A 23,538-nucleotide genomic window follows, 5' to 3' on the forward strand; every position below is an offset into this window, starting at 1 on the left:
GGGCACATTAACAATTGCAATATACTTGCTGTAATAGAGTCAGTATTAATTTTACCTCGTAATACTTGTTTCGATAGGTGCATCCACAGTCTTTGTAGGGGACACACTGGAAATCACTCAGTATAAAGCCTGGGAGACACTCACAGCCCTCCATAGAGGGTGCTTCACATTCCGATGGGGCAGCAAAGTTACTGCAGGAAGCTGGGCAGGCTGACATCTGCATATTGTATTGGCTGTTTGCTGCACAGGCCATCGCTGTGGATTAGAATAAAGCAAATGTTCATTGCACGCTAAAAGACACAAAATTTAAGCAGCAAATCTTAAATAAATGAATTTGTATCTGCGGTAAAACAGCAGATGAAGTGACAGCACAGTGGTTAGTACTACTGTCTCACGGCGCTGAAGACCCGGGTTCGATCCCGGCCCCAGCTCACTGTCCATGTGGAGTTTGCATATTCTCCCGGTGTCTGCGTGGGTCTGACCCCACACAACCCAAAGATATACCTGACAGGTGAATTGGCCACACTAAATTGCCAAATTCGAAAAAAAGAATCGGGTACTTTAAATTTCTGTGGTGGTCTGTATTAGGGGTATTAAGGTACCCTGTGATGCCGAGAGGCTATTGGTGGATAGACACTGGGTCCCGACTGGATCAGCCGCCTGCTGGCTCCACCCAGTAAGGCGGAGTATAAGAGCCCGGGTTCTCCCAGCAGCCGCATTCTGTAACTGTGCTGCTGGGGAACAAGTCTGCGTAATAAAGCCATCGTTCGACTCCTTCTCATCTCGTCTCCTGAGTGATTGATTGTGCTACAATTTATTACGCAAACTTTTAAGGACATGGAGCTCCAAATCATTCCGGAGTGTCTGCGAATCAGCCCCCATGCGGCAAACTCAGCGGCCACTTTTAAACATTGGTTAGCGTGTTTTCAGGGATACCTCCGAACAGCCCCCGGCATACCTACAGAAGAACAGAAAATCCAGGTCCTGCATGCCAGGGTGAGCCCTGAAATCTACACTACCATAGAGGACGCGGACGATTTCCCGACGGCGATCGCCATGCTGATAGGAATCTACGTTCGGCCCGTCAACCAGGTCTACGCATGCCACCAGCTCGCAACGAGACGGCAAATCCCCGGGGAATCGCTGGACGAATTCGACAATGCGCTGTTAATACTGGGGAGAAACTGCAACTGCCCATCGGTTTCGGCTAATGAACACACAGAGCTGCTGGTCCGAGATGCGTTCGTGGCAGGTATGCTTTCATCCCAAATTTGCCAGCGATTGCTGGAAAGAGACACATAGGCCTCAAAGAGGCACGGGCCCTCGCGGCCTCGTTTGATGTGGCGTCACAGAACGCCCGCGACTACGCCCCCGACCGCGAGGCAACCCCTTGGGCACTGTGGACCCCCGCCACGACCGAACCCCCGGGACCCCCCGCCCTTCTGCAGGCCTGTGCTGCCAGAGCGGCAAATCACCCAGGGGGGCCCCGTTGCTACTTTTGTGGGCAAGGGAGACACCCCCGAATGCGCAGCCCGGCCCTCTGTAAAGGGTGCGGCAAAAAGGGGCACTTTTGTGCAGTGTGCCAGGCCCGGGGGTTAGCCGCAATCTCCGGGGGGAACCCAAAACTCAACACCCCCAGCGATCCATGTGCAGCCAACGGGCGCCACCATCTTGGGTCCCGGACTCCATGCGGGAGGGATAGGTGCCGCCATTTTGTGCTCCCCCGGCAACGTGCGATCCATGGGCGGTGCCACCTTGTCCACCCCCGACCGTGTGTGACCGGTGGACGCCGCCATCTTGGCTGACGACTAAGGACCCTGGGATGGACGGCCACACGGGGCCTGAAGAAAACGCCCCGATGCAGCAACTACGACTGGCGTCTGTGACCCTGGACCAGTCGCGGCTCCGAACGCTCCAAACAGCATCAACGACTATATTTATAAACGGGTACGACACGCCCTGCCTGATCGACTCTGGGAGCACGGAGAGTTTTATACACCCCGATACGGTAAGACGCTGTTCCCTTCCGATCCACCCGAGTAATCAAAATAAATTTCTGGCGGCAGGGTCCCATTCGGTAGAGATACAAGGGTTTTGCATCGCGAACCTCACGGTGCAGGGGAGGGAGTTCAAGAACTACCGGCTTTATGTCCTTCCCCACCTCTGCGCTGCCACACTCCTGGGATTGGATTTTCAGTGTAATCTCCAGAGTTTAAAGTTTAAATTCGGCGACCCTACCTGCAGCCTCGCGACCCTCAAGGTCGATCTGCCTTCCCTGTTCGCGAACCTCACCCCGGATTGCAAACCAGTCGCCACTAGGAGCAGACGGTACAGCGCCCAGGACCGATCTTTTATCCGGTCAGAAGACCAGCGGCTGCTGAGGGAAGGCATAATTCAGGCCAGCAATAGTCCCTGGAGAGCCCAGATGGTAGTTGTAAAGACCGGGGAGAAGCAGAGGATGGTCGTAGACTATCGTCAAACCATCAATAGGTAGACGCAGCTGGATGCGTACCCTCTCCCCCGCATATCCGACATGGTCAACCGGATTGCACAGTACAAGGTCTTTTCCACGGTGGACCTTAAGTCCGCCTACACCAGCTCCCCATCCGCCCGAGCGACCGCAAATACACTGCTTTCGAAGCAGGTGGGCGGCTCTATCATTTTTCAAGGGTTCCATTCGGCGTCACTAACGGGGTCTCGGTCTTCCAACGGGAGATGGACCGAATGGTTGATCGGTACGGTTTGCGGGCCACATTCCCATACCTCGACAACGTCACCATCTGTGGCCACGACCGGCAGGACCACGACGCCAACCTCCGCAAATTCTTCCAGACAGCGAACGCCCTGAATCTCACATACAACAGGGAAAAATGCGTGTTTAGCACCGACCGTCTAGCCATCCTTGGCTACGTAGTGCGAAATGGAGTGATAGGCCCAGACCCCGAACGCATGCGCCCCCTCATGGAGTTTCCCCTCCCCCACTGCTCCAAGGCCCTGAAACGCTGCCTGGGCTTTTTCTCTTATTATGGCCAGTGTGTCCCCAACTACGCGGACAAGGCCAGATAAAGGCTTCCCGTCGCTTTGAACGCCTCAGTCTGGATTTCATATGCCCCCTCCCCTCCACCGATCGCAACACGTACTTCCTGAATGTGATTGACGAATACTCCCGGTTCCCATTCGCCATCCCCTGTCCCAACATGACCGCGGCCACGGTCATTAGAGCCCTCGGCACCATCTTTACACTGTTAGGTTTCCCCATCTACATACATAGCAATAGGGGGTCCTCCTTCATGAGCGGCGAACTGCGTCTATTCCTGCTCAGCAAGGGCATCGCCTCGAGCAGGACAACCAGTTACAACCCCTAGGGTAACGGACAGGTAGAGAGGGAGAACGGAACGGTCGGGAAGACCGTCCTACTGGCCCTACGGTCCAGACGTCTCCCAGTTTCCCGCTTGCAGGAAGTCCTCCCGGACGCCCTCCACTCCATCCGGTCGCTGCTGTGTATAACAACGAATCAAGCACCTCACAAACGCCTCCTTGTCTTCCCTAGGAAGTCATCCTCCGGAACATCACTTCTGACCTGGCTGGCAGCCCCGGGACCCATCCTGCTCCGAAAGCATGTGCGGTCGCACAAATCGGATCCGTTGGTCGAGAGGGTTCATCTCCTCCACGCGAACCTTCAATACGCCTACGTGGCGTACCCCGACGGCCGACAGGACACAGTCTCCCTGCGGGACCTGGCACCCGCCGGAGCTCCACACCGCCCCCCCAACACCAGTCACCCCCCTCTGGAGCTCCACATCCCCCCAACACCAATCAACCCCTCCCTCCCGCCGGCGCACCCACAGTCACCCCCTTCCCGGGTGGATCGGTCCTTGCCCTGGCCCCGAATAGGGGTATTGGAGCGGGAAGAGGCATCACGACGCTCCCAGAGACGACGGGGCCCGAACCAGTGCCTGCATCACCACCGGGGCTAAGACGATCGGCGAGAATGACCAAGGCACCCATTCGACTCATCGAATCAGTATAGTTAAGCAAGAAATGCCTCTGTAAATAATTTTTTTGGGTTGCCCAGTAAAAGCAGCATTGTAAGTAGTTGATATCGGAGCATAGCCGCCGTGTTAGCGGCATCGTAGGTACCGACTCTAGAAATCCCTACCACCATATGGCCCACTACCCCGCCGGGTTCCTTTTTAACAAGGGGTGAATGTGGTGGTATGTATTAGGGGTATTAAGGTACCCTGTGATGCCGAGAGGCTATTGGTGGATAGACACTGGGTCCCGATTGCATCAGCCGCCTGCTGGCTCCACCAAGTAAGGCGGAGTATAAGAGCCCGGGTTCTCCCAGCAGCCGCATTCTGTAATTGTGCTGCTGGCGAACAAGTCTGCGGAATAAAGCCATCGTTCGACTTCTTCTCATCTCGTCTCGTGAGTGATTGATTGTGCTACAATTTCTATTAAAAAATAGTAGATGAAGGAAGGTTACGTAAATATATCAAGTTTACAGATCTTAATTATTCAGTTAATGGTGGATTCATATGACACTTCTGTTTGGGAGAAAGTGGGCTGGATTCTCCCATTCTGAGACTAGGTGCTGACGCCATGAGGAAACGGTGGCCTTTTAGGACCGGAAACACGGCGCAAAACGGACACTGATCCCCCATCTGGTGAGGGCTAGCAGGCACAAAGCGTAGAGCAGCCGGCTCTAGCTGCCGATACGGCCGGATAATTGCCTGGTCCGTGGCCGTGCATTCGCATGGTGATGGCCTGCAGCAGCTGCACCGTGCAACACGCCGTCTGCCAGGCGCAGTCCCGGCCTGCCAAATAGTTCCCCCTTTGGCCAGGCTCGCCACCCCTGGACTGCCCCCCACCAGTGCCCCCAGCACCAGGCAAAGCCCCCCTACCCACGGATTGGCTCTCCCCCGACTGCGGCGGCGCTGCACTCAGTCCGCATCCGCCACACCGAGTTCCTGACAAAAAATAGCAAGAGAGACCCATCCCGTCGGGAACTCGGCCCGTCAGGGGCGGAGCATCGGGGGGAGGGCCTCAGGTAACGTCCTGAGGCCTTCCATACGTCATACTCCTAGCGTACGCTGTTTTGGAGGGGGCGGAGCATCGTAAAAGTGGCACCGCCCCCGATTTCACCGCCAACGTGGATTCTCCGGCCAATCGGCGAATGCGATTTCGGCGTCGGAGACTGGAGAATCCCGCCCTATGTTCTGGTAAATACCAGTAGTGATCCGCGCCCACGTGATACCCAGCCCGGAAAATAGCGGGAGCCTGGAGACTCTGGTGCCAGGTCTGTTCAGTGGGTGCAAATGGGTCATTAGAATCCTCTTGCTGGCGTGTGGGCGGGAACCCCGATGCTGCCTCCAGAGGGGGTGCTGGAGCACAGCGGTCGGTTAAGCGCCCAGTGCGAACCTCGATTTCGGCTGGGCGCCCAATTGCAATCCCCGTTGCCGGCATCGCGGGGCGGAGAATCAAGCCACTGTGTTTGCACAGCTAACCGTGTCGAGTTTGAATTGGGCGTCAGCAGCTGAACTGATTCTGGAGTGATACAAAGTGAGATTACATCCCCACGGAGTCTCGTTGCTCTTTCTCCAAGTCAGTTCCCACACTGAACATATTTTCAGGCTGAATTAGCTTGATTGCTGCAATATTGGTATAAAGCAAACTGCGACACAGTGCAAAAGCACCCCAACAGTATCAACAACAGAGGATGCTGTAAAAACCCAGCAGGTCTGCCAGCATTTATCAGCGCTTTACCATCACCTGTCACAAATCAAAAGATAGAAAGAGAATGCAGTGATACAGTCCATACCACAGAGGGTGTCTTTCCTCCAATCTCCCAGAGTGACTCCATGCTCCTGACAGTGCCCTGCATATAGTTCCAGGCTGGGGCACATCATCTCAGTGATATTGAACAAAGTGCACATGCTAAAGATGCAGTGCCTAGAAAGGAAAAAAATTCATGTGAATTGTAGGGAATAACCACCATTATCATTCACCACACAATGTGACTAACGAATGTAATCTCTTGGTACAGATGTTGTGTGACCAGGAATGCAAGGAGAATGGGGCCAACAGGGTGTTTCTAGCAGTGAATACAGACATACCATGAATGCAGAAGCAGGACGGAATCGTACCATATTTTTCAAAGTGTCAGGCCTAGACTGAGAACTGGTGATTGATGTGTTGGGTGTTCTGGATCCGTGGAACACATACAGGTCACCAACACTTTAAATAGTGCAACACTATTTTATTGAATCATTAACTGTTTAACATACTCTGACTGTGGGTTAACACGATACTAGCTTTAACTAAAGACCTTTGCCTTGTCCTAACCAGTCGATGCACTCAGCACATGGTGAATGTCTGTGTTACAGGCTGTGAGCTCTGTCCTCCTAGATAGCTGCTCCTCGAATGAGCGGGAACTCTGATGCTCCCTGTCTTTATAGTGCGTGTGCTCTAACTGGTGATTGCCTGCGGTGTTGTGTGTGTTGATTGGTCCCACTGTGTGTCCATCAATGTGTGTCTGCACCATGATATACTATATTATGACATCCCCCCTTTTATAAAAAATGTACCTGCGTGGCAATAAATAGTGTATGGTGAATGTCCCTGACTACGGGTGTGCAAAATATTTACAGGACTATGTACATGAGAACTAAGCTATTTACATGGGAAGGTGCCTGGTGCAGAAAAACAGAATGTCACAAGAATAACGAGATGAACACTTTCTACAAACCACGTAACGATTAAACGGAAGAACAGAACAAATCAGAAAGTCCATAAGTCCACAAAGTTCACAAATTAAGTCTCTGCGGTGGACGACGAATTCTGGTTGACCGCCTCAAGGGTGGGCCGGGAGCTGCCGGTTGAGGAGCGGGCTGGACTGCGCCAGGGTGAGGAGGATGCAGAGTGACCGGAATCTCTGCATAGTCCAGGGCAGGGTCAGTAGGAGGGCGAGGCGACAGTGGAGGATCACGTAGCAAGCGCGGAACGAGACGAAGGGCACGTCGATTGCAGCGCAGAATGGAGCCATCCAGTAGACGAACCAGGAACGAGCGGGGAGCCACCTGCCGAAGGACCACAGCAGTTGCAGACAAGCCACCACCCGGAAGATGGATGCGGACGTTGTCATCTGGAGCCAGAGCAGGGAGATCAGCTGCACGGGAGTCATGAGCCGCCTTGTGCTGTGCACGAGACAGCTGCATCCGTCGAAGGACCGGAACGTGGTCGAGGTCTGGGACATGAATGGACGGCACCGTCGTCCTCAGGGTGCGACCCATGAGCAGCTGGGCTGGCGACAGGCCAGTGGACAGCGGGGCGGAGCGATAGGCCAGCAAGGCGAGGTAGAAATCGGACCCAGCATCGGCAGCCTTGCAGAGGAGCCGTTTGACTATGTGGAAGCCCTTCTCCGCTTTGCCGTTGCATTGGGGGTACATGGGACTGGATGTCACATGTGCAAAATTGTACCGCCTGGCAAAGTTGGACCATTTCTGGCTTGCAAAGCAGGGGGCCATTGTCCGACATCACCGTGAGTGGGATGCCGTGTCGAGCAAAGGTGTCCTTACAGGCACGGATGACTGCAGACGATGTGATGTCGTGCAACCGTATCACCTCCGGGTAATTTGAAAAGTAGTCCACAATCAGGACATAGTCCCTGCCCAGCGCGTGGAACAGGCCGATGCCCACCTTGGTCCACGGTGACATGACCAACTAATGGGGCTGCAGGGTCTCACGTGGTTGGGCCGGTTGGAAGCGCTGACAAGTGGGGCAGTTGAGCACTGTGTTGGCTATGTCGTCATTAATGCCGGGCCAATACAGTGCCTCTTGGGCCCGTCGGCGGCACTTTTCCACGCCAAGGTGGTCCTCGTGTAGCTGTTCCAGGACGAGCTGGCGCATGCTATGCGGGATGACAATGCGGTCCAGTTTCAGGAGAACCCCGTCGACTACCGCCAGATCATCTCTGACGTTATAGAACTGAGGGCATTCGCCCTTGAGCCACCCGTCTGTTAGGTGGCGCATGACATGCTGTAGCAAAGGGTCAGCTGCCGACTCGCGGCAAATTTGGACGAGGCGTTCATCCGTGGCAGGTAGATTGGAGGCCACGAAGGCCACATGGGCGTCAACCTGGCAGACGAATCCCGCTGGGTCACACAGAGTGTTGACTGCCCTGGAGAGAGCGTTGGCAATGATGAGGTCTTTGCCTGGGGTGTATATCAGCTGGAAGTCGTATCGCCGGAGCTTGAGAAGAACACGCTGGAGGCGAGGCATCATGTCGTTCAAGTCTTTCTGTATTATATTGACCAGCGGGCGATGGTCGGTCTCGACAGTGAATTGGGGAAGTCCGTACACATAATCGTGAAACTTAACCACGCCGGTCAGAAGACCCAGGCACTCCTTTTCTATCTGCGCGTAGCGCTGTTCCGTGGGGGTCATGGCACGTGACGCATATGCAACGGGGAACCATGATGAGGCCTCATCACGTTGCAGGAGCACTGACCCAATGCCGGATTGGCTGGCATCGGTCGAAATTTTGGTCTCTTTTGCTGGATCAAAGAAAGCTAAGACCGGGGCCGTGGTCAGTTTGGTTTTGAGTTCTCTCCATTCGCGCTCGTGGGCAGGGAGCCATTGGAAGTCTTCCTGACCAGGTTCCTGAGAGCCGTGGTATGAGAGGCGAGGTTAGGGATGAACTTCCCTAAAACGGTGACCATGCCCAGAAATCGGAGGATCGCCTTCTTGGCCTCTGGCGTTTTCATGGCTGTGATAGCAGCTACCTTGTCCGCATCGGGCCACACACCCAACTGGGAGATGTGGTCCCCAAGGAACTTGAGTTCCGTCTGACCAAAAGAGCATTTGGCCCTGTTGAGGCGTAGGCCCTGCTCACATATGCGTTTGAACAGGCGCTGGAGGCGACTGACATGCTCCTGCGGGTTGGTGGACCAAATGATTAAGTCATCGACATAGACGCGAACACCTTCAATGCCTTCCATCATTTGTTCCATGATCCTATGGAACACTTCTGAAGCAGATATGATCCCAAACGGCATCCTGTTGTAGCAATATCTGCCAAAGGGGGTATTGAATGTACACAGTTTCCTGCTGGATTTGTCAAGCTGGATTTGCCAGAATCCTTTCGAGGCATCGAGTTTGGTGAAGAGCTTGGCGTGAGCCATCTCGCATGTGATCTCTTCGCGCTTGGGAATTGGATAATGCTCCCTCATGATATTGCGATTCAGATCCCTGGGATCAATACAAATTCTCAGCTCGCCGGAAGGCTTTTTTACACATACCATGGAACTGACCCAGTCGGTTGGTTCTGTAACTCTGGAGATCACTCCTTGGTCCTGGAGGACCTGCAGCTGCTGCTTGAGGCAATCCTTAAGGGGTGCTGGGACCCTGCGAGGTGCGTGCACCACAGGCTTGGCATTCTGTTTCAGTAAGATCTTGTAGGTATATGGGAGCGTGACCATGCCTTCAAAGACGTAGTGGTGCTGGTCGATGATGGCATCGAGTTGCGCCCTGAAGTCAGTGTCCTGAAAGGCAGACGTGTCATCAGGAGAGAGAGAGTGAACTCTCTGAACTAGGTTCAGAAGCTTGCATGCCTACGCGCCAAGCAGGGGGTCTTTCGAGGAGCCCACGATCTCAAAAGGAAGGATGGCTTTGCGTGACCTGTGCATCACTTCAAGTCAGCACGAGCCGCTAGTAGGAATGACATTGCCATTATAATCCAATAGCTGACAGGCTGATGGCAGGATGGCTGGTTTGACACGAAGGCTTTGGAAAGCAGACCATGCCATGAGATTGGCGGAGGCACCAGTGTCCAGACAGAATCGTATTTGGGACCGGTTGACCGTCAGGGTGGCACACCACTCATCATCTGGATCGATGATGTATACCGACAGCGGCTGGTGTCTTTGCTTCGGGGACAGCCTGTTTTTTGTCACGACACCGACTCGAAAAGGCGCCTTCGGGTCCTCAGTGTCACTGCTGTGTGGGAGGTCCGCATCGGACTCGGTGACCGTGGGTTGAATTGCCCGGACATTCCTGCGAGGCTGGCTGAAGCGATATGAATTGGCAGGCTGAGCTGCTCGGCAGAAGGCAGCATAGTGGCCAAGTCTGCCACATTGTAGGCATTGTCGAGATTTGGCAGGGCATTGCCGTTTTAAATGGGCGGAGCCACAGTTGCCGTACGTCGTAGCGTCAGCCCGTTCGCTGCGCCACCACGCATGTGCGGTCATGCGTGGTGCGCGCCTGCGCATTGCGTACTTCGACGTCGCCGTCCCCTCATTTGATGCACACAAGCGCGGGAGTCCGTGAAAAGCGCGCGAAATGGCCGCCCTCATCCAGGCTGAGGCCCTGGAGTTGCTCAATCACTTGGACCTGTTGCGCTTATGGGGACATTGCCGCGGCGTTTCAGCCGCTTGGATGTGGGAATACCGACTCGTGGCGTTTTTGTGTACGACACAGGTCTCAATGGCGGTCGCTAGGGTGAGCTGCTTTACTTTGAGGAGCTGCTGTCGTAGGGGGTCCAACTGAACACCGAAAACGATCTGGTTGCGTATCATGGAGTCGGAGGTGGGCCCGTAGCCGCAAGACTGCTCAAGGATGCGGAGGTGGGTGAGAAAGGATTGGAAAGGTTCATCCTTACCCTGCAAACGCTGTTGGAACACGTGGCGCTCAAAACTTTCATTCACCTCTACGCTGCAGTGAGTGTCAAACTTGAGGAGGACCGTCTTGAACTTTGTTTTATCTTCATCATCCGCAAAGGTGAGAGAATTGAAAATGTGGATGGCATGGTCTCCGGCCGGGGAGAGGAGGAGAGCAATCTTTCTGGTATCCGAGGCGCCCTCCCTGTCTGTGGCTTCCAGGAAGAGCTGGAAGCGCTGTTTGAAAATCTTCCAGTTGGCCCCGAGGTTGCCAGCGATGCGGAGCGGCGGCGGGCTGATGTTGTCCATGTTGCAGGATGACGGAATGCTGGCGGAAGGCAGATCACTTGCAGGTAGGTCTAAGAAGTGCTAATATCTCTCAACTCCTGGTATCATGATGTGTTGGGTGTTCTGGATCCGTGGAACACATACAGGTCACCAACACTTTAAATAGTGCAACACTATTTTATTGAATCATTAACTGTTTAACATACTCTGACTGTGGGTTAACACAATACTAGCTTTAACTAAAGACCTTTGCCTTGTCCTAACCAGTAGATGCACTCAGCACATGGTGAATGTCTGTGCTGCAGGCTGTGAGCTCTGTCCTCCTAGCTAGCTGCTACTCGAATGAGCGGGAACTCTGATGCCCCCTGTCTTTATAGTGCGTGTGCTCTAACTGGTGATTGCCTGCGGTGTTGTGTGTGTTGGTTGGTCCCACTGTGTGTCCATCAATGTGTGTCTGCACCATGATATACTATATTATGACATCCCCCCTTTTATAAAAAATGTACCTGCGTGGCAATAAATAGTGTATGGTGAATGTCCCTGACTACGGGTGTGCAAAATATTTACAGGACTATGTACATGAGAACTAAGCTATTTACATGGGAAGGTGCCTGGTGCAGAAAAACAGAATGTCACAAGAATAACGAGATGAACACTTTCTACAAACCACGTAACGATTAAACGGAAGAACAGAACAAATCAGAAAGTCCATAAGTCCACAAAGTTCACAAATTAAGTCTCTGCGGTGGGCGACGAATTCTGGTTGACTGCCTCAAGGGTGGGCCGGGAGCTGCCGGTTGAGGAGCGGGCTGGACTGCGCCAGGGTGAGGAGGATGCAGAGTGACCAGAATCTCTGCATAGTCCAGGGCAGGGTCAGCAGGAGGGCGAGGCGACAGTGGAGGATCACGTAGCAAGCGCGGAACGAGACGAAGGGCACGTCGATTGCAGCGCAGAATGGAGCCATCCAGTAGACGAACCAGGAACGAGCGGGGAGCCACCTGCCGAAGGACCACAGCGGTTGCAGACAAGCCACCACCCGGAAGATGGATGCGGACGTTGTCATCTGGAGCCAGAGCAGGGAGATCAGCTGCACGGGAGTCATGAGCCGCGTTGTGCTGTGCACGAGACAGCTGCATCCGTCGAAGGACCGGAACCTGGTCGAGGTCTGGGACATGAATGGACGGCGCCGTCGTCCTCAGGGTGCGACCCATGAGCAGCTGGGCTGGCGACAGGCCAGTGGACAGCGGGGCGGAGCGATAGGCCAGCAAGGCGAGGTAGAAATCGGACCCAGCATCGGCAGCCTTGCAGAGGAGCCGTTTGACTATGTGGAAGTCTCGGAGTAAAGAAAGAGTGTGTGTGGATTGCACCATCAATTTGGTGGGGGAGGACCTGAAAGTGCCGGCAAGGTTGGCTCCACAAACCGAACGGCCCCCTCACGAGCATTGGGGGGGGTTGGGCGGGGGGGCTACCCCAAACACAGCAGAAGCAATAGGGCTCTCCCCCACCCACAATGCCAACATTGAAGAACCACCCCCCTTTGCAGGCATCGGGGTGACCTCCCCTCCCCCTTCCCCCCCACGCAGTCTTGGGGGCACTCTCCTCCCTCACAAGCACCAGCCCTCCCCAACTTACTGAAGGGAGCCCCTCCCACGGGGCTGCCTACAGGACCCACCCCTGGCACTGCCCCTGCAAAAGTTCAGTACGAAGTCTTACAACACCAGGTTAAAGTCCAACAGGTTTGTTTCGATGTCACTAGCTTTCGGAGCGCTGCTCCTTCCTCAGGTGAATGAAGAGGTCTGTTCCAGAAACACATATATAGACAAATTCAAAGATGCCAAACAATGCTAGGAAAGCGAGCATTAGCAGGTGATTAAATCTTTACAGATCCAGAGATGGATCTTTTTTGTGTGGCCACACAAAAAAGATCCATCTCTGGATCTGTAAAGATTTAATCACCTGCTAATGCTCGTATTCCTAGCATTGTTTGGCATCTTTGAATTTGTCTATATATGTGTTTCTGGAACAGACCTCTTCATTCACCTGAGGAAGGAGCAGCGCTCCGAAAGCTAGTGACATCGAAACAAACCTGTTGGACTTTAACCTGGTGCTGTAAGACTTCGTACTGTGCTCACCCCAGTCCAACGCCGGCATCTCCACATCCTGCAAAAGTTGGCAGTGCCAGGTTGGCACAGTGCCAACCTGCACAAGGCAAGTCCCTCTCCCCCAAGGGCTATAATTACCTTTAGGACCCTGGGGGGAACCGCTCGACTGAATCTCATTTTTCAAAACCTGTTGTAAATCTTGCCAATGTGAAGTCACGTCAGTGGGATTTGAATATTCAATGAGGGTGAGCCCACATTAGAGATCCGCGGGATCGCTGACAAGGGCGGAAAATCTGGAGAGATTTACCCAATTTTCCATGCCCCTCACCGGTGGTGCCATGAGGGCCTGAACCTTATTTTAATTGTTTTGCATACATTTTAATATAATTAGCCAGGCCCCTGCCCCCTGCTTGCAGCTGCTGTTAGTGATACTTTAAAGGGTCTGGAAAATTAAAACTTTTATTATCGTTTTAGTAGTCAAGGAGGAGCCTTGAAAGGAGAGTCAAACAATGGTTTATTTCCAACAGGAAAGTATTTAAATTCAACAGTCCAAGTCCCAGCCAGGCGGGACTCCTCTGCAGATCTGCTCCGACCTGGATTGGCTTTTATGGCAATGAATTAACAGGCCCGCTGAGGGGTAACCCCTAAGTGAGGGAACTTGTACTCCACGCAGCTCAGGGGGAGATTAGTGGGTCATCCCCGGGGTCTCATGGGGTTTATAACAACCTTGCAGTGAAATCATTTTATTTTTCATAGAATCATAGAATTTACAGTGCAGAAAGATACCATTAGGCCCATCGAGTCTGCACCAACCCACTGAAAGAGCACCCTGTTTGTAACATAATGAAAAATAACAAATTTAAAAAAAAAAAAGATTTCTTTAAACAGATCCTACTGTCACTCCAGGGTTCACTGGTTCTATAGTGTATAGTGAGTCAGTGGGCAATGAAGTGCCATTGCTTGTTGAAGAGGGCATGGGGGTGAATGGCAGGACAGAGCTTTGCATGGGGGTATGAGGAACCATTGGACTTGGGGGGTGGGCATGAGGAGATGAGGAGTATGTAGGATGTTGCGCAGGTACAAGGACTGGAGGGTCTTTCAGTTTTTATTTTAACCGGGATGAAACCTCACAGCAGCGAAGCTGAACAACCCACCTCGGCACATGTTTGCTGACCCAATTACACCCGCACCCACCCACCAGCAATGAAGATCCCACCTTCACGGACATTTTCTCTCTCTCTCTCTCTCTCTCTCTCGAGGTGGACGATCAAGCTTGGTATTTTCCCAGCTCCTGTTACCTACCATGGTGATGAAAATTTAGACCATAGGCCAACACTAAAAAGGGATGTTTTAATAAATTTCTGCTGACTAGCATCCTTGTTCAACCAATTGCACCTGTCTACTTGATATGCAAAGGAAAATATAGCTTTTAGTTAAAATCTTAGATTTTGGGGGACTGTGTATGTGTGAGAGGCTTATTTTATAGATGGTTACAGTAAGTCAAGTAAAGTATCCAATTTTGTGAGGATTGTTAGAATTGTGAAATTATACAACAATTTGCATTTATATTTTGTATTTGATGTTCTAAGGTGCTTCAAAGGAGCACTGAGCACAATTTAACACTGAGCCACGAAAAGAAGAGACTGGGAGCTTACCAGAAGTTTGGTCAAAGAGGTAGAGTTTGAGCAGCACGTTAAGGAAGGTGAGAGATGTAGGGAGTCAGAAAGGTTTTAGCACAGCTGCCAATGGTGGAGCACTGGGGCACTGTCGGACGGGCAGCTAACATAAGTTGGTGAGCACAGGGTGATGGGTGAACGGGGTGTGAGTCAGGGGATGAACAATGACGGTACTCAAACTGTATATTCAGTGGACTAGAATATATGATTCTTACATTTGATACTGCTCCGGTGAGATAAATCTGTGACAATCGCTGAATGGACCATTCGGGTCGGAAATAATTCCACAGTAATTGGTTCTTTTTATAAAGTTTAGTTCAGATTTTCTGCACAGCATGTCAAATCCAGTGTCTAATTCAATATTTTCAAGATCTTCATCTATAGTAGGGATTTGCCTGCATTCAAATAACAAGCAGTAAAAATATTCATAACAAACAAACAACAACTGCTGTACTTCGGACTGGATTCAGTCTCTTATCTACACATAATCAGAGGCATTCATGGTGGTAATCACCTGTTTATTCATGAATCAATTTTACATTTTAACAGAGCTCATTAATTTGCATATGGCTGATGAAATGAAATGAAATGAAAATTGCTTATTGTCACAAGTAGGCTTCAAATGAAGTTACTGTGAAAAGCCCCTAGTCGCCACATTCCGGCGCCTGTTCGGGAAGGCTGGTATGGGAATTGAACCATGCTGCTGGCCTGCCTTGGTCTGCATTAAAAGCCAGCTATTTAGCCCAGTGTGCTAAACCAGCCCCTTGATTGGAAGTTTTCATAGAATGATAGAATTTACAGTGCAGAAGGAGGCCATTCGGCCCATCGAGTCTGCACCGGCCCTTGGAAAGAGTACCCAATTTAAGCCCACACTCCCAACCTATCCCCATAACCCAGTACCCCTACCTAATCTTTTTGGACACTAAGGGCAATTTAGCGTGGCCAAACACCTAACCTGCACATCTTTGGACTGTGGGAGGAAACCGGAGCACCCGGAGGAAACCCATGCAGACACGGGGAGAACGTGCAGACTTCGTACAGACAGTGACCCAAGCCGGGAATCGAACCTGGTACCCTGGAGCTCTGAAGTAACTGTGCTAACCACTGTGCTACCGTGTCGGCCCTATTTTCATCAAAATGACGGTAAGTAATATATTAGTTTTCCACTTCTTTTTAAACAGACTGCCCCAAACCATAGCATATTTTGTTCAGAGTTATTTCAGAGGTGCACAAAACTGTATTATGTGGTCAGACCATCTTCTGTGCACAGGTGTCTTTTTCGTCATTCTTTCATGGAATGTGGGTGTCACTGGCTGGGCCAGCATTTATTGCCCATCTCTAATTTCCCTTGAATTGAGTGGTGTGCTGAGCCATTTCAGAGGGCAGTTAAGAGTTAATCCTATTGCTATGGGTCTGGAGACCAAGTATGGATGGTAGGCTTCCTTCCCTAAAGGCCATTACTAAACCAGATGGGTTTTTATGACACTTGATAATTTCCTGGTCCCCATGACCGACAATAGGTTTATTCCAGATTTATTAACTGAATTTAAATTCCACCAGCTTGTCTGATGGGATTTGAACTCATGCCTCCAGAGCATTAGCCTGGTTATTTGCATTACTAGTCAAGCAACATTACCCCTATGCCACCATCTCCCCCGATCTGGTATCTGAGCGAGAGGAAGATGAAACAATGGCGGTAACTTTTCCAAATAAGTAGTGGGGACATCTAATACTGTGGGAATGTTCTCTGTAATTCTGTCAATCGGAAAAATCCCTCGCATGCAGTCAGAAAATTACTCCAACAAAAGATGTTTCCATTCTTATTTACACCTGAACTAAGGAACCACAGGAAGGATTTTAATACATAAATTAAAAGCTATTTCAACTGCAATAGCCTTGCAAGATGAAGGCTACTGAAACTGCTCTTACCCAGACACTGCATTGTGATTTTGATGTTGCATCAACAGTTGCTGCTAATCTTACTGCTCGTTCAGGGCTATTGTATATAGTATTACAAAACTATATATTCTTAGCACAGAAGCAACACACTGGTATTTTACTCGACATACACATTGCAAATTTTGGAAATTAATTTTTCATTTACTGCATAAATCATTTGACAATATTGTGGATGTTCTGATGTTCAGGCAGATGACTGGAGCCTGCGGTGAATTAGTACAACCATTGTTTATCTTCCCTCACATACATCCTAATCCTCATTATACCACCCATCACAGGACACACATACCTCTGCCTACTGGCAATGCCTGGTTCACCGGCTGCAGATGTATTTCCATCAAAATCCCAACTTTCACCAAAATGTTTCACTTCAGTAATTCTGGTTCCATCACGCTCGGTAAGATCATTTATCCTCTTTCCCTCAAAATTACCACATAATCCACAAACCCAGTCCCTGTAGGTAATGGGAAGAGTGATGTCTAAAGAGAAAAATGAATATTTAAAAATTCCCTGCAATGGTAATTATTTTAGATTATGATCTTCACCTAAAATCTTATTTCAGGACAGATATTATAACTTTTTGTTCGACGGGAGGAACATTTCTAGAGAGCAGGGAAAATATGGAACTTGCTATCATATGGTGTAGTTGTGGTGAATAACATAGATGCTTTTAAGGATAAGTTCATTGAGCACATAAAGGAGGAAGGAGTGGGAGGACTGTTGTCAGGGCAAAACAAAGAGGGATGGATGGAGGCTTGTGTGAAGCATAAACACCAGCATGGATAAGTTGGACAGAACAGACTGCTTCTGTACTGTAAATTCCATGGAATTATATACACTTCAGTCCAAATTTCTGTTGTTATTTTGAAATGCTCAGTTTGAAATCATGGGAGCGATTCTGCGAGCCCTGTGCCGGGCCGGAGAATCGCTGCAAACACGCCACGACGCCGGTGGGCGATTTTCCAAGATTTTCCGTATGACGTGGCGGCGGCCGTGGGCCGCTGGAATCGGCAGGGCCGTCGATTCTCCGGGCCGAGCGGCCGCGCTGATACGACGGAGTCCCACCGGCGGCGTTCACCCCTGGTTGCTGCCGGCGGGAACTCTGCAGGAACGGTCGGTTGTCGGCCTGTGGGGCGGGGAGCGTGGCTCCTTCACCGGGGGGGGGGGGGGTTCCGATGGGGTCTGGCCCGCGATCGGACCCCACCGATCATGCTGGTCCCCTGTGGGGGCCAGAATCGGTCGTACCCGGGCCCGGTTTGCGCCATCGTGAAACGCGACGGCGTTCACGACAGCGCGAACACTTGGGTTCCATATTGGAGAATGGCCCCATGGGCTTCTCGCCGCAAGCGAAGGCTCGCCAACCGATTTGCCGGCACTGTACTCGCCAGCCCGCCCCCGCTAACAAGGTCGAGCAGCACTTAAGCAGCACTTGCTCAGCCAACCCCAGCCAGCTCACAACAATGGCAGATACCGTCAGTAACAGAGATGGTTATTTCTTTCTGTTCAGCTCCTCAGTGACTGCAGTATCGACTAAAGTTAAATTCGAGTTTTGAAAGATTAGCTGATTGATTATGAACTGCTGCAACCTGTTATAATGATGATTCATGACTTTGTGCCACAGCAAAGACCTATTGCCTTACCTTTCTCAATACAGCAATCTGAGGAGGTTGACGGACGCCGCAGAGGTGATGAACCACTTGGCTCCACCCGGAGAACCTGTCAACCGTGAGTTGTTATTGCCTTACTGACTGACCCATCCCTCCCACTGACTACATGTTCATTCTCCCACAGGTCATCCAGCCTACAGTGCCGGCCCATCCCGGGTGGCCCTGTCTCCAGCCTACCACCTCGGTGGAAAATGTTAGTGGTCAGGTTTCTGGGGCACAATCTGGTGAGCACCACACAGCTGCTGATGTACATCAGGTGGAGGCAGAAACCCCCAGGTGAGACAGCAGTTGGAGGTCTGCTGGATCCCAGGGCCCAGCCGAGTCCCAGCCTGGCGCTGAGCCTATGGAAGTGGTATTCCCGGAGCTTATGGAGCCAAGAGGGAGCAGTCAGGACATTCAGAGGGAGATGTCAGCGACACTCCAGCTGGTCCATGGCCGATTGGAGAAGTCCCAGAGGCTACAGCGGAGGAGATGTCACCGGCAATGCGTGGCACCGAGGCCAACACTGCTAGGGTGGAAACCGCATTGGAGAGCCTGGTGCACAACGTCGGCACCATTAGTGAAGGTGTCCAAGGCATCACGCAGTCGGTGACGGCCATGGCTGATGGTCTTAGCAGAATGTTGCCTCGCTGGGGGATGTTACCCAGTACCAGGCTGAACTTGATGAGGTTCTGCGGGACACATCTCATTCTCAAATGGGAATGCTCTGCGGAGCCTGTCCCAGTCGCAGGTGGACATTGCCGAGGCGCTGCAGAGCATGTCCCAGTCACTGAGGAGCATCGCCGAGGGCGTCAACATGATAATGCAGACCATGGGGAGCTGGCAATACTGCAGAGCAAGATGATGCAGGGGCAGCCAGGGCTCGAACCCCGGGGCCCAAGGGCACCAATTGGGAGGAGGGGGCGCTAGGTGCCAACCCGGACCATGGCCCTCCGGGCTTGCCGGACCCTCGCCGCTGCTGCCTGTCCTGCAGCTTTAGCTGGTCCTCCGGTTCCTCCCTGGGGTCATCCTCCAGCCCCTGCTGGTCCTGCACCGCCTCGTCATCCTCGACCACCTCCTCCTCAGATATGGCCACGTGTTCCTCATCACCTACCTCCATCTCATCGTCCCGCTGCTGTGCGAGGTGTGGAGGACACAGCAGATCACCACAAAGCGGGTGACCCTCCGGGCATCGGAACCACATCTTGACGAGTCCGCTGCACCATTCAATTACAGCCCAACTGGCCACATGTGCCACCCATCCTGGGATGGTCCTCGAAGAGGCTGGGGATGATTGACTGCCCCAGGATGTAGCTGTCGTGGACGCTCCATGGGAAGTGTGCACACATGTGCATGATCCTCATGTGGTGGTCGCATATGAGCTGTATGTTGAGGGAGTGGAACCCCTTTCTGTTAATGTAGGGTACTCCCAGATGGCCCGGTGAGTGCAGGGCAACAAGCCATTCACCAATTCCTGGACCTGTGGAATTCAGCGATGGCGGCGAATTCTGCTCACCCGGACTTGGTCCATATCAAAGGCGATGTAGTTTTCCGCCCGGGCACTCGTGATATGCAGATGCACCTGTGGCCTGCAAGATGCCATTCAGGTCCCCACTCGAGCTCTGGGATGATCCTGAGGCATAAATGTTCAGGGCTGCGGTGACCTTGATGGCCTTCTTGGACCGCTGCAGTCCTTGAGGTGTAGGTACACTCCTGTTAGGGAGGGAGTTCCAGGATGTTGCCCCAGCGAAAGTGAAGGAGCAGCGATATATTTCCAAGTCAGAGTGGTGAGTGACTTGGAGGGGAACCTCCAGGTGGTGGGGTTCCCAGGTAGCTGCTGCTCTTGTCCTTCTAGATGGTAGTGGTCATGTGTTTGGAAGGTGCTGTCTAAGGAACCTTGGTAATTTACTGCAGTGCATCTTGTAGATGGTACACACGGCTGCCACTGTTCGTTGGTGGTGGAGGGTTTGAATGTTTGTGGAAGGGTAAGCAATCAAGCGGCTGCTTTATCCTGGATGGTGTTGAGCTTCTTGAGTGTTGTTGGAGCTGCACTCTTCCAGGCAAGTGGAGAGTATTCCATTACACGCCTGACTTGTGCAATTTTAAATGAATGGGTACAATGTGAGACAATCAGTAGTCAGTATTGAAGGTCAATTACTTACTAATTTGCTAACATTGAAAACCTTGAATTATATTTAGCTGAAAACTCTCCAGTAATACCTGAATTATCTTTCTCATCAAAGCTGATGGCTAAGCCGAAGTCTGTTTCCAGGTGAAGTCTGTTGGATCTCTGATAGATTCGGAAACCATCATGAGGCTGAACTGGGGGCTTTACTAGTTCACCATCCACCTGTAAGAAAATTCATTGCTGTGAACACTGCTGTTATTGATTACTGACCTGCATCTTTAGTTTTTACTGCAACTAAATCAAGTTACTCTTGACATAGTAATCTATCTTTATTCTTTGTGTTTTAAATGCTTACTATTTAACAATCTACAAAACAGGGCAGGACATAAAATACAGAACCAGCTTTAAAATCAGTCATGTAAGCAATGCATTAAAGTCTGCAATGCTGCTTGAACAATTAAAGTAGGGAATTATTCTGTGGCCTAGATTTTGCAGTAATGCTGGTTTGCTTACTCACCACAAGTTTCCGCTGGCCTTTGAACTGAACAGTATGGTTATACACTTCAATAAAGATCTCTTCCAGGTGAACAATGCCTTTCCCATCCTTCAGAGGTGTATTTTTGCCATCAATCCTGAACTTCTGTAGTCTGTTGGGAATGTCAGATGTTTCCACTAGAGTATACAGATGCTTAACTGTGAAGTGGTGGACCAAACCATCGAAGGCCAAATAATATGGTTCTCCCCCAATAGCACACTTCATGAACCCTAAGAACAATACATACATTTAGAATCTCGCTAGGATCCAAGTCAGTTATGTTGGTGCCTTTTTGGCATGATCTATTATATTAATTTATACTTGCTGCAAAAAGTTCCACCTAAGCATCCACATAATTACACTCCAAATCTCAAACATATCTTATAAACGCTCGCTCCTGCACAGCTCAGTCACACTGTTGCTCGAGATGGGAAATAATGCAGATTATAATGATATTGCTTTGTCAGATTTACATGATATGATTATCTGGGAGGGAATCATAAGTAAGAATTGTATCATTGTTACAATCCCAGTTGATGTTATAACTGGATGGGAAGATCCCAGAATGGAACTCTAGCTCAAGACTGTAACTTTCTATTTATTAAACGTGGAAGAACAGAGTCAAATACGCACTTCACTCTGAATCCAAGTTAGTGTCTGTGGATTTCTCCTCAGAATCACCCCAGATGATTGTCACATGAGAGTTTCCACATCCACTCCCAAAAACACACTTTAAAATCTTCTCTTATTACAATAATGCTTTGCCTTAGCGGTTTGCTTTCCGAAATCCAAACTAGGTTTTCCAAATGACAGTTTTAAACAAAGCCTCCGTTCCACTTTTAACAGCAAATCCAATCCAGGATTTACATCACCCATTTTAGGTTTCCTTTATCTTGACTGCTTTTACTCCAAGAACCAGCCACCAATTTCTATAGTTATTTGAACTCATGTTCCACAGGCTGTAATAAATTCTCAAAAACCTGAAAATTACTCCAGATATCTTTCTGGCTTCTCAGCCTTCTTCTAAGCTATGTCTGTCTTCATTGAACAGTGCTCTGTTCTACTACCTTTAACCTCAGACTTCTTGGAAACCTCTCCTCATTTCTCTAGTTTCCTTAAGTAGCTGTTCTTCAGATCTCTGCACTTGTTTTCTCAACCATTACTCCATGGTATAGCTTTTCTTCTGGCAAAGCTGAGATGTTCCCTCTCTATCCAGCTGAACCAACTGCTTCAGAAGAAGCATCTTCTGCACTGTAAATTCTATGATAATCTATGAAAATGTGAGTCCATCCTTTTCAATCACTATCTGTCTCCAACTGCAATCAAATTAGCTAAATTAAAACTTAAAAGCTTCTCTCCCTTACAATGCCCCAGTTGCGAAGCAACACGCACATGCTTATGCCCTCTATTTATTCTGTCTGTTTCTGCTCTCTCTGAGGACAATAGAAACACAGTTCAAACTTAACCAACCCCCACACATACAAAACCTTTGTATTATTCAGCATTAATATTTTTTAAATTTAAAGTACCCAATTATTTTTTTCCAATTAAGGGCAATTTAGCATGGCCAATCCACCTATCCTGCACATCTTTGGGTTGTGGGGGTGAGACCCATGCAGACACGTGGGGAATGTGCAAACTTCACATAGACAGTGACCCGGGACGGGATCGAATCCAGGACCTTAGCGTCATGAGGCAGCAGTGCTAACCGTTATGCCACTGTGTCACCCATCCAGCATTAATCTAACTATAGCTTTTACCCTTCCAGGCACAAAAAAATTAAATTAAACCCACTTAAAACTATACCTTATTCCTAATATTTACCAATACAAATATAAATCGCTTAAAACTTTTATTTTCCAAACAATCATAGCAAAAATTAAGAAAGTGTCAGGAATAGTAGGGAGGAGGATGATGTGGAAATATTGCTGAATACCACAAAGTAGATGCATGTAAAAGTGAATGCAAAGATCAAAGATCAAAGAATATAGTAGTTACCACTTTCAGTTACACACCAATGGATTTGCAGATATATTGCCCATTTTTCTTCAAACTGCAGTTCTCGTCAGGGCTACAGCCATAATCTGTGCAGTTTATCGCACCGCCTTTTCCACAGCTACATTTTTGAGTACAGTGTGGGGTCAACCATATCTCTCCCATCTGAAATGGGTGCACACAAATGTTATTAAACTACGTAGACATGCCAATATGACAAGGCTATACAGTGCATGTTTGTAGGAGGGAATGGTCATCAACTTCCACGAATGCTTTATAACATCTTTACTAAGAAAATGTTAACAGCATGAATAATTAGGGTTGCCAAACCTCCAGGATTGGCCTGATGTTTCCAGGAATTGAATATCAATCTACACGGCACGTGTGTAACGCTGGAGAACAAACATATGGACATTAAAATAAATGTTCTTCATTTTCTTTGAATATTTCTCTTTACCAGATATTAAAATATTGAAAATGGGAAATAATGGCTGTTTGGCAGACAGCCAAGCATCGTCCAATTGGGTAATAAGTGTTTTTGCTTTGCAAGAGCT

General features: G+C 50.2%; 1 protein-coding gene across 9 annotated transcripts in view; it reads right to left on the reverse strand.

Annotated features, from left to right (window-relative positions):
* Positions 1 to 23,538, reverse strand: part of LOC140389529 (IgGFc-binding protein-like) — a 266,128-nt gene that overhangs the window by 27,205 nt on the left and 215,385 nt on the right. For 8 of the 9 annotated variants that reach the window (XM_072473722.1, XM_072473723.1, XM_072473716.1 and 5 more), the window contains 7 exons: positions 23,005 to 23,149; positions 20,972 to 21,219; positions 20,547 to 20,676; positions 16,970 to 17,159; positions 14,937 to 15,116; positions 5,822 to 5,952; positions 56 to 255 (listed from right to left, as the gene is read on the reverse strand). In XM_072473722.1, coding sequence (XP_072329823.1) covers positions 56 to 255; positions 5,822 to 5,952; positions 14,937 to 15,116; positions 16,970 to 17,159; positions 20,547 to 20,676; positions 20,972 to 21,219; positions 23,005 to 23,149 — 1,224 coding nt within the window. Of the gene's footprint in view, positions 1 to 55; positions 256 to 5,821; positions 5,953 to 14,936; positions 15,117 to 16,969; positions 17,160 to 20,546; positions 20,677 to 20,971; positions 21,220 to 22,987; positions 23,150 to 23,538 lie in introns of those variants that run through there. The other variant, XM_072473721.1, reaches the window with a different exon arrangement.

Source organism: Scyliorhinus torazame, chromosome 14, assembly GCF_047496885.1.
Source record: "Scyliorhinus torazame isolate Kashiwa2021f chromosome 14, sScyTor2.1, whole genome shotgun sequence".
Lineage (NCBI taxonomy): Eukaryota > Metazoa > Chordata > Chondrichthyes > Carcharhiniformes > Scyliorhinidae > Scyliorhinus > Scyliorhinus torazame.